At 42.3% G+C, this 12552-nt stretch overlaps 1 protein-coding gene across 1 annotated transcript; it reads left to right on the top strand.

The window, feature by feature from the left end:
* The first annotated feature begins 3939 nt into the window (after positions 1 to 3939).
* C7H8orf88 (chromosome 7 C8orf88 homolog) lies at positions 3940 to 10726 on the top strand. Its single transcript, XM_063130926.1, has 5 exons — positions 3940 to 4009; positions 4539 to 4630; positions 5897 to 5981; positions 6653 to 6759; positions 10634 to 10726. Exons 1-5 carry the CDS (start codon positions 3940 to 3942, stop codon positions 10679 to 10681), a joined length of 402 nt encoding a protein of 133 aa, XP_062986996.1. The 3' UTR covers positions 10682 to 10726.
* The last annotated feature ends 1826 nt before the right edge of the window (positions 10727 to 12552 follow it).

The following is a 12552-nucleotide window of genomic DNA, read 5'->3' as shown; positions in this document are numbered from 1 at the left end:
AGAAGACCTAAAGACAGTAGTGCACGCGCTGGTAACCTCAAGGCTTGACTTCTGCAATGCGCTCTACATAGGGCTACCATTGTACCTAGTTCGGAAACTTCAACTAGTTCAAAATATGGCAGCCAGGTTGGTCACCGGTACACCTAGGGATGACCACATTACACCAACATTAAAATCACTCCACTGGCTGCCAATTAGTTTCCAGGCAAAGTACAAAGTGTTGGTCATCACCTTTAAAGCCCTAAATGGTTTGGGTCCAGGTTACCTGTGGGATCGCCTTCTCCCATATAGTCCGCTCCGCACACTCAGGTCCTCTGAGGTGAACTTACTTCAGTCAGCTAAAACTAGGCTGACATCAGTTTCCCAAAGGACCTTTTCTTCTGTCGCCCCCAGATTGTGGAATGGCCTACCGGAGGAGATTCGTAAAATTAACACTATGTGTGATTTTAAGGCAGCTTTAAAGACTAGCCTTTTCCGGCAGGCCTATCCAGATCAATGTTAAATCATGATTTTTTAAGATGTATTGATTCCTGTTCTAATGTTGTTCCCCACCTCGATCCAAAGGGAGAGGCGAGTAAGAAATAAAATTTTTATTATTATTATTATTATTATTATTATAAATCGCTGGTGTGATGGAGTTCAAAAAGTGCCTACGGTTACAATCTCAGGGGCTGTAGCTACATCATCCCTGCTGTTGTTACTGCTAAATGGACAATTTAGAATAGATACATCACCCCATTATTATGGGGTGGTGGTACTGCTGAGTGGAAAATTTAGAAGAGGGTTCTCATATACAAATACTAATAATAGCCCGCTAGTCAGAGTGGCAAGCAAGAATGCGTTTCGATCATTTTATCTTATACCACACAAAAACCCCAACTACGAGGTAGAGGGCTTGGTTACGAATGGGGCGGGATTGTCTCCTCCTTACCAGTTCAATTCTGGAATGCTCGAAATGGCGGGACAACGAAGCGAAGACCGGACGCGCCTTCCCCTCTTTGCGCCGCTCCTCGCCCAGACGACGACAACAGAAACAACCGCCGTCAAGCCCAGGTGTGCTGGCGCGTGACCCCCAACGGCCGCCCCGCCACGCGCCCAGCGCGCGATGACTTCAGAATCCTGGCAGCACGCGAGGCGACCGTTAGCTGCTTCACCGCGGGAAGCCAGTTCCGGCCTTGGCCCCGCCCACTCTCTTAGCCTCCGCCCCACCCCCTGCTCTGTCCCGCTCCCTTTAGAAGTGTGAAGGCGGGGACGGCTGTAGCGAAAGAAGTATCAGCCGGTCTTTGATTCCCTGGAGCGGGGTATGCGGGACTGAGAAGCGGACCTTGGTAACTGACTAAAGGGAGGGGAACAGAAGCAAAGAAGAGAGTAGGGGGCGATTTGTTGGGGGGGAATGACGGAGGGGTATTGCGCATGCGAGTTCGTTCTGGTTGAGGTAGTATTTGGGAGCGTTCTGCGTGAGCGGGGAATGTGTGGCGTGAGGTGAGTCGCGGTAGGAGCTTCGAGACTATTCTGTGGGCGCCCCGGGAGCCGAAGAACGACAGCTAGCCGGGTGGGTTCGTGGCTGGGGAGGAAATGCTTCCTACGGGTGGTGGGGCGGGCGGTTCTCCTTCGGTTTTTCTTGCAACTTCACGACAACCTTTATTCCGTTAGTGAAATATACCATACAACAAAAGCGGTTTCTTCCTTTGAATCCTTCCGCTTTCTACTAATTTTATAAAAGTTTTTTTTTAACGTACATAAAATATGGTAGATAATGAGGAAATGTACGACAGAATCCAAACTTGCGGATTTTAAGTAAGGCTTCTAACCGCCCGCTTTCTACTAATTTTACAATGGATTTTTTTAACGTACGTAAAATATGGTAGATAATGAGGAAATCTACGACAGAATCAAAACTTGTGAATCTCAAGTAAGGCTTCTAACTGCCCAATGTGTTCCATTTGGACCCCAGCCCTTTTCCAGGCCCGTTTGGATTTTCTTGCAGCCCTATCCTGTGCAACTTTCTAGGCCTTCAGTCGATGTCGACTGCATTTTACATACTACGTTTTCATCTATAATGCTCAAGGTAGCTTACATAACGTGAGAGAATGCAGAGTACCTTCAGTCATCTCAAATTTGAATAGGAATGTATTTCAGGTGCTTCCAATTCCCATATTATGGCTAATTTCTGTCCGTGAAGATAGATTTCTTTCTATGTGAACGAGGGAGGAATGACTCTTAAGATGGTACATGGCACCTTCAATTTTTGGAAATAGCTTTTTCTTTTTTAGTAATAATAATAATAGACCTACCACTGTAATTTGTCTCACTTGTAACATTTTAGACACTGGAGTAACTTGCAAGAGTTGTTCTTTGTTGTAAAATTCTGAAATTTACTCTCTTCCTTGTTCACTAGAACTATTATAGTAATAATCATGCGTAGCTTTGAAATACCCATTCAGTGTACTACTGCTGTTAAAAAAGGCAAGCTAGTTTAGGGCTTCTTGGATTGAGTGGGGGTGGAATAGCATTCATATTTCTGTGCATTCACTTTTTACATGAATCGGTTTGACTACTGCATTCCAAAGAAGCTGTCTAAATGAATGTGAATAGGGTCTATTAAAATATTATTTTTTAAAAAAAAGTAAATAAGAGGCAGGCCATCCTTTCACAACTTGCTAGTTTGGGTGTTACTGCATAGAAAACTAAAAGATTTCCCCATTCCATGGAATTCCCTGCCACTGGTTGGTAGTCTATTTCTGTTTAACAGTATTTTATAAATGGCTAGACACAATGCTAGAAGATCATATCCAACAACCTTTAGTTTGGATCATCAAGCTTTGTTTAATTTCTATATGCTCAATGCAGCAAATGAAGCTATTGCACTGAGGCTGCAATAATATACTCACATGGGAGTAAGACTCTTTGAATGTGCTGGGGCTTACTTCTAAGTAGACATGTATAGGATTGCACTGTAGATCCAGTCACAATGACAATAGCCACACTATCTGCTTAATGCCTCCCTTAGGAAAACATCTTTAAACATTAAATGTGTGTGCATTAAATAAATAATATGCAACTGTCTAAATGTGGAACGGTATATAAATGTTCTAAATAAATTAATAATAGTATCTTGGGTAGTAGTATACAATTTCAGCTATATTGATCTTTTTCTAAAGCAGGTTTGGGGTGCAATCCTATGTGGATAGTTGGCAGCCTCCAAACTCCAACGCAGGGTTAGAGCACAGGGAACGTGATCTTCACCTCTGTGCTCCATCCACCCTGCATTTCTGCTAGACAGGCAATTTTGTCCTAGCAGCAGCGCCTCTGAGGTTCAGCGAAGAGAGCTGGGGCAGCCATAGGATCCATTATACTGCAGCCACCTTGGTCTCCTCTCTTCCCACACCCAGGAATGCCTCCTTTTTTCCTTCTCCACTCTCTTTTACTGAGCACAGAGAGATAGCAGGCACGGCTACTAGCGGAAGGGGGTGGGGAGCAGGAAACTGAACAATCCTATGCCTCCCCACAAGATGCTGACTAGGGGCCATAAGATTACTCTGTTAATAGATAATTAGTCTTGCTTAATAAAACAAAACAATCTTGCGCCTGTGCTATATTCAGTTGAACGCTAAAACAAATTAATTTAGGATTACTGTTACCAAAAAATTGAATAAAGTATGTATCACTAAGGAATTTACCATATGCTATTCTTTATAATTAACCTTTTAAAATCCTTTTTGTGGGTGGGATGAGGAAGTGGTTAGATGGGACAGAGTTGAGGACTGGGGTAGATGATGAAAGAACAACTGGCATAGGACATGAAAAACCCTGAACAAGGCTGCTCAGTGGACCTTAAGCTATTTCCCTTAATTTTTAGACGTTTCAAAATTATTTGTCTGTATATGTATTTTTGGTGTGGTTTTTTTCACAGTATGGCACCTGATAGTGTTAAAAAAAATGGAAACAAAAAGACTAATTGGTAAGCCCCTCCAGCCAGCAAGACCTGTGCGCCACCTGTCTCCCCATGGTAAGTGACTTGATGATTTCAGAGGTTTATTTTGACACTCCATCTTTAAACTTTACAAAAATATGTATTTATTTATTTATTACATTTATATATCGCCCACAGCTGAAGCTCTCTGGGTGGTTTACAAAAGTTAAAATCAGTAAACATTAAAAAAGTATACAAAATTTTTTTAAAAATCAGAAACATATAGACATGTCTATATAAACATATAGACATCCTCTACATATAAACATGTAGAAGATAGAAGCATAGTTTTTTATTATTACATTTATATCCCGCCTTTTTTCCTCCAAGGAACCCAAAGCAGCGTACATAATCCTCCTCCTCTCCACTTTATCCTCACAACAACAACCCTGTGAGGTGGGTTGGGCTGAGAGTCTGTAACCGGCCCTAAGTCAACCAGTGGGTTTCCATGGCTGAGTGGGGACTAGAACCCGGATCTCCCAACTCCCAGTCCATCACTTTAGCCACTACACCACACTGGTTTCCAGTTTTGTAAAGAAGTAAATATATTGATTTATTTCTACAGCGTCCTTTCCCACAGTATCAGCAACCACTTTCAGCTTTCAGGCTAAGTTTCCATGCAGCACTCCTGTATGTTTGCATAATGAAATTAGTTCGGTAAGTACTTAATTCAGTAATTCAGTACTTAAAAATTAATAAAGTTCAATGTAGCCTGGATCACTACAGATTGTTCCAACTGAACTTCAAACTCACTAGTTTGCACATAACTCAAAACCATGGGTTAGCTCTATGTGCACAAGCTGGAACAAGCACGCGTCTTAGGGCTCTGTCCTCTTCCTACTGCACAACTGGAAGGAGACCTTAAGCAATATTTAGTTTCACAGAATCTGTTTTCTTGTTGCGTCATGAACCAGAGATCATGGTTTATAGCACACTCTGGCCATTCCCAAAAGAAGCCAGCGTCAAACTATGGGTTATGAAGCTGCTTTGTTAAACTAACTGGCATTTGTTAGATGCTGCAATGTCTGATTTGTATGCAGTGACAGATGGGATTCTGTGAAAATGAAGCTAAAAGTTACCGCGGCCCTCAACCCGCAGCAGAGGTCGGGAAAGCCTGTGAGCCCCAATCTCAGTCAAGCTTGTTCCAGCTTGTGCATGTAGTGATTTAATGCAAGGGTTGGCAGACTTCAGGCTTTTGCTTTTTACTAGGAAACTGGCATCCACTAATCAAAACTGGTCTGCTCTGTTGTTCTTTAGAAATTAATTGTGTTTGTACAGAGTAGTTTGAAAACTAGTGTCTTATTCTGTCAAGGAACATGTTTAAATGGAGCATTAAACTGTTGTTCAGCTTGTATATGTAAATACACAGCATTTCTTTAATCTGCCAGTATGACATGCAGTGTCCACATAAATACCATCTTACTAGGTTTAAAACAAAGTTAAGTGTTTGGAATGCTATGGTAGAGAAAGTGACATGTGTATGCTGTCACAGACCATCAGTGTATACTTAAAAATTAAGGGCCTGTTTTCACAGTTGGTTTGTCTTTGTGATGCCCTTAATTATTAGCAGACCAAAGGTGCAATCCTATGCATTTTTAGACAGAAAAAAATTCTACAACACTAAGCATGCAGCCAGCCATGCTGGCTGAGGCATGTTGGGAATTGTACAGCTTTTTTTCCTATATATACCATTGCACCCTATATATACCATTGCACCCTAAATGTGGTGTTGTGATTTTTGTGTAAGCAATATCCTTTGCTACTGTCCTTTTTTCATGACTTATTTTTAGCCACTGTGAGTACCATTTTTGTTGTTTTGAAAGGCAGGGTATGAATCAAATAAATAAATAAATAAAACAATGTCAGAAACAAATTCTAGACACCTGTAAAACATCAAGATCTTTCTTTTGTTTAATGTTTTAGATGTGTAAAACTAATGGAATGCTGACCTTAAATGAAACTCTGGTTCCTAATCTATCAGAGCAACATAAACCTGAAGTCAGAAAAGGTAAACTTTGTGAATATAAATGCAGAATGATACCTATTAGAGAAGTGTGACCTCTTGAAGCAATGCCATATATTGTTTTATTTGGGACATGTCTTAATGAGCTAGTTATACTGCATCACGTTTAAATAAGTTTTTTTTCTAGGTGTGCCTGAAGTCATTTATTGCTTGATCTATCCATGTTTACAGAAAGTGTTCTTCAGGCTGCAACCTTAATCTTGTCTAATATTTTTCAAGTTAATACATATTTGGAATTGATTTAAGAGAGTAAAATGGAAATTTGCTTGTGCTCAAGAGTTCATTCAGCAGACAATGCTCACAACAAAAGGTTTTATGCATCAGAGGTTAATAAGATAATCTACATAGTTGCTTAACACTTTGTGACCCTTCATAGCACTACCAATACTGTTGAACTTTAAATCTTATAAATGGCTGTTCCATGAAGTGTAGAACTCAGAATTACTATAAATCAAGTAGCGTTGATAAAAGCTTCCAAAAACCACTATTCTGCTCACACTGATGCTAACTTCCACACAGCTGCTGGTGATGTAAGAAAAATACAGTCAGTTGTATAAATTTTAATTCCTAATTTTTATAGGAAGGTGTTGGTGTTGTTTCATACACCTAAATATTTCTCAGCCCAACACTTTAATTCTCTAATTTTGTGTTGGCAGAAAGAATAACATATAGTAGAGATTTCCTTTTGAAGCTTTCAAGGGTTTCTCTTGCCAAAAAGAAACCAGAATTTCTTCCTGATCATCCTGTTGTACTTGAAAAACCAGTAAGTATTTCCATTTGAAATGGAGCCTGTGGAATAATTTAAGGATGCAATACCATGTGTTCTTAGGCAGAAAAATGTCCTACAACTTCCAGACCATCTTTCTGTCTGAACAGGCATAGGATTGCATCTTTAGTGATTTTTTAGTGTGTTAATGGGAGTACAGATGAATCGAGTACTGGAGCAAGCAGTTTGTATCCAATACAATGCTTGTGCAAGAGAAATTCCCCATTATAGCCCCCTTCCTGGGAGTGAAGGGACCTTTGGAAATGCTTGGTGAGGACACTTTTTGAGAACATTCCTCCTGCTCACATAAGCAGCCTCTGGCCACTCTCCTCCCACTTCAGCTGAGCAGAGGACTGCAGTGGGAAAGACAAGGGTGAGCTATTGTGCAAGTGACCTTGGGTGAGCAACCCAATGTATTCCTCCTATACAAGATTATTTTATTATAGCTAAACAAATAGCTGTGGTAATATGCACAAATAAGTTGAATTCCTGGGAGACCCAGAAAAAAGATTTGTTACTGAATGTTTTCTCCGGAAACATGTAAGACCATGCACACATTCAGCAGTACACCCATCTAAGGGTCCTTTGAATTTGGTCTGTAGCACATCTTGGCAGAGGTGACTCAGTGAGACACACACAGGTCTCTTTGGAAATGAATTTTATTGAATACATGAATCAAGAACATACACAGTGATTATTCTTGGGAATTAACTGGTTAGCAATAGTTACTATATGAACTCTAGAAAGAACTCAGTTCATAGATTACAAACACTGGTATACATATTGTTGTAAACCGCCCAGAGAGCTTCGGCTGTGGGGCGGTATATAAATGTAATTAAATAAATAAATAAATAAATACATATTAAGCAAATATAACAAAAAGCAAAACAAATAACGTTATTTTCATGCACTAGCTTCAAGTAGGGGAAATTAGCTCAAAAGGCCTGCTGGGCATCTAAACACTTGGCTGCAGTACATGGAAGACTAGACATACATGAAGAGTCGAGATTCTACTGTGCTGGACTATGGTTCTCAGAGTTGTGGAGGTCAGGGTTAAGCAAACTGAGGCCCTAATGCTTCTCTGAGAGAAAAGTTTGGGGAGCTGAGACTTCAATAGCAGGGAGGAGAAAAGAACACATGGAGGCTTGTCTTTAGCAGTGGGCAATGCACCCTTGCACACCTTCACTGTGACAAAAGGGTTATCTCTATCCAACACACTCATTCTGATTTCTAGTCTCCTATGCTCTGTTTGCCCCTTGCTTCCTCTTTGAGATACATTGCACAGAATGGGGCTCCAGAACACACTGTGTATCAAGCCTAGAGAATTTAGCTTGTTTGCAATGGAGGTGATCAGTGAGCAAGAGGCAGATCCCACAAAAAGAAAGCCTGGCTGTGAACCTTCCCACTGGACAACTAAGGCAAGGTTGACATTGGTGGCAGGGATTCTGACTAAAAGGTAGTTGCAAAAATAGACTGAATTTTTACACACACGCACACAAGCATGTAGTAGAAGAGGGAATACAAATGAGGCTGCAAGTGGTAATGAAAGGACCTTCAGAAGATAGAATAGGATGAAATATATCTTTCCTGTGATCCCAATGGATCCATCCAGAAGATGCCACTGGGAAGCTCCTGAAGTTACGAAAAAAGCAATCCTCAAAAGAGATTGCAAGCAGATCACTGCTTCAGCTAAAGCAGGGACCTAGGCAGCCAAGCTGAGTGCTATGGGAAGACGCTGTGATCCTGGGTTCTATGGTCTTTCAGAAAGAGCCAATGGATGCAACAGGACTAACAGGTTGTCACGCAGCCAAAGTGATTTCAGTAGCAGACTGGGGCATTGTCTTTGTAAGTGATCGTGGGGAACTCAATGAGTAATTTCAGCAAAGTTGTTGTGGGTACCAAAACACAGGGCTTGTATGCCAGGGTTTTTAAAGGGTTTAAACAAAGACTATGAAAGTTTCTGGATCCATTGAAAATGATAACACAAAAGAGGCAGTAACTAAGACATTGCAGTAATAGCCATAAATACACTAACTGTAGATTAGTTATAACCTTCTGAATGCAACTGATTAAAAATACAATATCAGATTTGCTGAGGTGAGTTATTAATAGGGGAATGCCTAAAATAACTTCCCTGGGTTCAAAGAGAAGTTTAGGATGGAGAAAAGAACGTTCTGAGAGCTACTAACAGAACAGGGATGTTGAACATAAGGCCTGCAGTTCAAATCCAGCTCTCTTGGGTTTCCCATCTGGCCATACCTCCTTCCCCTTGCCCCAGTGCTATTTAGATAGAGAAACTAATTCTGGTAGCTACACAGTTGTGCCCCCCCCACATTGTTTTTCTTTTATCAGTTCACTGTGCATTCATTCAGTGTTTCTTTATTCTTCCAAAACTATATTGACGATTTGTTTTGTATAGATCGCATATTTTTCAAGTTATTTAAAACCTTTTTCAGTGTCTAATCCCAAGCCATTCTATCCACTTGTGATCATGTAATGTCCTCTGTAAGCCATAAAAACATAGTCTCTCTTATTATCGGCAGCAGCACGTATAAAAATAGCAAAAGGGTGGAAAATAGGGGTGTGCACGGACCCCCCACTCCGCTTCACTTTAAGATCTGCCATTTTCGGATCGGCCCGCTCCGCCCCGCCCCCACTCCGCCTGTGCCCACTCAGCTCCGGATCCGGATCGGAGCTCCGGTCCCCCCCCATAGGGGGGGTTACCGGGCCCTGCCGCCATCGCCGCCCATGCGGCGACGGCGGCAGAGCCCGGTAAGGAGGAGGGGGGCCTTACCTGCCTCCGTCCGTGGTCCATCGCCATCTTCAATTGAGCCCGTGGTTCCACCAGGAAGTCTGGGCCGCAAGTGCGGCCCAGACTTCCTGCTGGAACCACGGGCTCAATTGGAGACGCTGACGGACCGCGGACAGAGGCAGGTAAGGGAGAGGAGGGCGGGGGGGTTACCGGGCCCTGCCGCCATCGCCGCCCATGCGGCGACAGCGGCAGAGCCCGGTAAGGGACCAAGGGGGAGGGGGCCTTACCTGCCTCCGTCCGCGGTCCGTCGCCGTCTTCAATTGAGCCCGCGGTTCCACCAGGAAGTCTGGGCCATCAGTTGCATTCAGACGGAGGCAGGTAAGGGAGAGGAGGGCGGGGGGCGTTACCGGGCCCTGCTGCCGTCGCCGCATGGGCGACAGCGACAGCGGCAGGGCCCGGTAAACCCCACTTACCTTTCTGGCGGAGCTCCGGATCGAGGCGAAGGATCCGCCTTCACCTCGATCCTCTTCGCCACGCTCCGCCGGCCCCCCAATCCTCTTCGCCTCCGCCTTAAGGGCAGGCGAAGCCCCCCGCTCCGCTACTGCTTCTCCGGTCCGATTAGAAGCGGAGCACATCCCTAGTGGAAAACCAAGTCAGGCTATATGGTCCAAGGGTGGCGTAGCAGGATTTGGCAAGTGGAACTAGCCAAGAAGATCACTCATCACATTAGGCAGATTAGCGTACTGACCAAGTAAGATAATTCCATAAAGATATGGTTTCCTTTTCTATTTTTACTTTTGTTAACAAAAAAAGAAAATGATCTCAGATTTCTAGTCACCTAGAGCTCATTTTGGAGAGATATAATATCTTAAGTTTTGAATATATACCTTGTGCAACTCTCTCTTATCTAATGTCCCTTTGGCATGACAAAACTGAATGTGGATGTTTATGCAGTATAATTATCTCTTGTAATCTATTGTTAAAAGTTTTATCTATTTAATGGAAAAATTATTTATTTTTAAAGGGACTTGCATGTGCTAACACATTACCTCAAAGCTGCCATAAAACTTTAATGTGAACATGTTTCATTAACTAAATTTGGGCTTTTTTGTCTTCTAGAAAAACTACAATTTACTACCCGCTGCAAGCAATGATAGGTCTTTCTGAAGGAATGTGTCTTTTTTTTCACCACTACAAATTAAGGAAAAGTGATCTATGATGCCAATAGACTAGTCAAACTTAACTTTTACAGTTGGTGTATTCATCAGTTCATGTCAGAAGTAAAGCTATTTTCAACAGTGAACTTAAGTGAATCAACTTCAAATTCTCTTTGATTTTTAACCAATATTTCATTGAACTTTTGAAGTAAGAAAGGGGAGAATTGCTGAAATAAGGCAGGATTGCTGACACTTGACAAGTTTGGAAAAGTTCACTTTACCATTTTTGCTGCAACTGATTAGAAATGTGGGGTGGTGGGGTCACACCATGTGGCTGGGTGCCACAAACTGCTGATTCTTTGTGGCTGTATGGAACCTGTACAAAGCTTACAATTACTATATACATTGTCTGGATACACACAACACGACAACCCATAGTCAAGGTTGAGTATGTATTAGGTGTAAGTTGTTAAAACATGGGTGATTGTGTTGTGTGAACCCAGCCAATCTGACAAACCATGGTTTATTAACCACAAACAATCCACAGTTCACAACCCAACAATAAACCATGGGTTCTCCATGGTTTGTTCATGTGGCTGGATTCACACAACATATGGCTTAATGACAACCCACACTCAAGCCTGAGTGTGGGTTGTCATGCTGTATGAACTCAGTCACTGACCCTTTTCAGATGACACTGGGCAATGTAGTTATGCTACCCATAGTTAATGTTATCAGTAACCATGCCTAGTGCTGCCACACAACCATGGAACCACACCCTAATCATGTACCTCTCTGCTGATCTGATAGTTCTCCAGCTGGTCTTTTCCGCATCCCTCACAGCATGCACAGCCCTGGGCAGCAATTTCCTGGCTGTTGCTGGTGGCCATGTTGAGGCTATGGTGTGCATGGTTGCCCACTATAAGACCCGCTGTGGCTCCCAGTGGCCATTACGAGAGCTGTGTGCTCTGTCCCCACCCTAAGATCAGTCCATCCTGGTGGCCCCAGTACAGGTGTGGCGGGTGGGGGGATTTGGGGCGGGAATGCAGAATGGCAGCTGGCACGTTCAGAGCTGCTATGTAGATCTCGGCAATGGAGATCCTGTTGGCCAGACAGGGAAGTCTGGCCTATGTCGGCCGGTTTTGCCACAGAGCTCTATGGTTGATTTAACCACAGGGGCTTTATTGATGACATACTAAGCCATGGTTTAGGTGGCTAACCCTGTTGCAATTAGTGAAGGTAGTTAAACCGTGGTTATGTAGCAACCATGGTTAAGGGAAATGCCTTACACAAGACACGCTAAGCCTTCATGGTTAGCTCAAAATGCTTAACCACCATGACTTAGCATGTCATCTGAACAGGGTCAGTGTCATTAATTGATACACGTACACCTAAGAAACTAACTACTTCTATAACATATAAGAAACTGATTACTACTATAAAAAACACATACTTCAATCTCTTCAGTTGAAATCATTGGGATTTAAACCACATTTTACTTCGGTTACTAATGCTTATCCTTTTTTTGTAATGTTGGAACCATTTTAATGTCCTTTTGAATACATGGTATTATAGTGGCCTGTATTAATAATTTTGTGAATATATCTGTTCTTCCTTTCTCCCTGCCCCTTTATCATTTTCTCCCAGGTGATATCAGTAATAAACATGACATTGGCCTGGTTCAGACAACACACTAAACCATGCTGCTTAACCACAAAATGGTTAAGGGAATGCATTAACATCCCCTTAACCATTTTGTAGTTAAGCAGCATGGTTTAGCGTGTGGTCTGAACTAGGCCATTGAATATATATACTTGCTAAATCTTGGTTTCTCTCTTTCCTGTAAATGAATAACATTTTTAGACAATCACTGTAACTCTT

This window comes from Elgaria multicarinata, chromosome 7, assembly GCF_023053635.1.
Source record: "Elgaria multicarinata webbii isolate HBS135686 ecotype San Diego chromosome 7, rElgMul1.1.pri, whole genome shotgun sequence".
Classification (NCBI taxonomy): Eukaryota; Metazoa; Chordata; class Lepidosauria; order Squamata; family Anguidae; genus Elgaria; species Elgaria multicarinata.
The sequence above is the reverse complement of the archived record's forward strand: the minus strand, read 5'-3'. Positions and strand labels throughout refer to the sequence as shown.

Bases quoted from the DNA above. Each gene is read 5' to 3' on its own strand.
- C7H8orf88 (XM_063130926.1), top strand. From the start codon at position 3,940: ATGGAAACAAAAAGACTAATTGGTAAGCCCCTCCAGCCAGCAAGACCT. The intron at 4,631-5,896 runs GTAAGTACTTAA...TTAATGTTTTAG, and splicing joins TGCATAATGAAATTAGTTCG to ATGTGTAAAACTAATGGAAT. The intron at 6,760-10,633 runs GTAAGTATTTCC...TTTGTCTTCTAG, and splicing joins CTGTTGTACTTGAAAAACCA to AAAAACTACAATTTACTACC.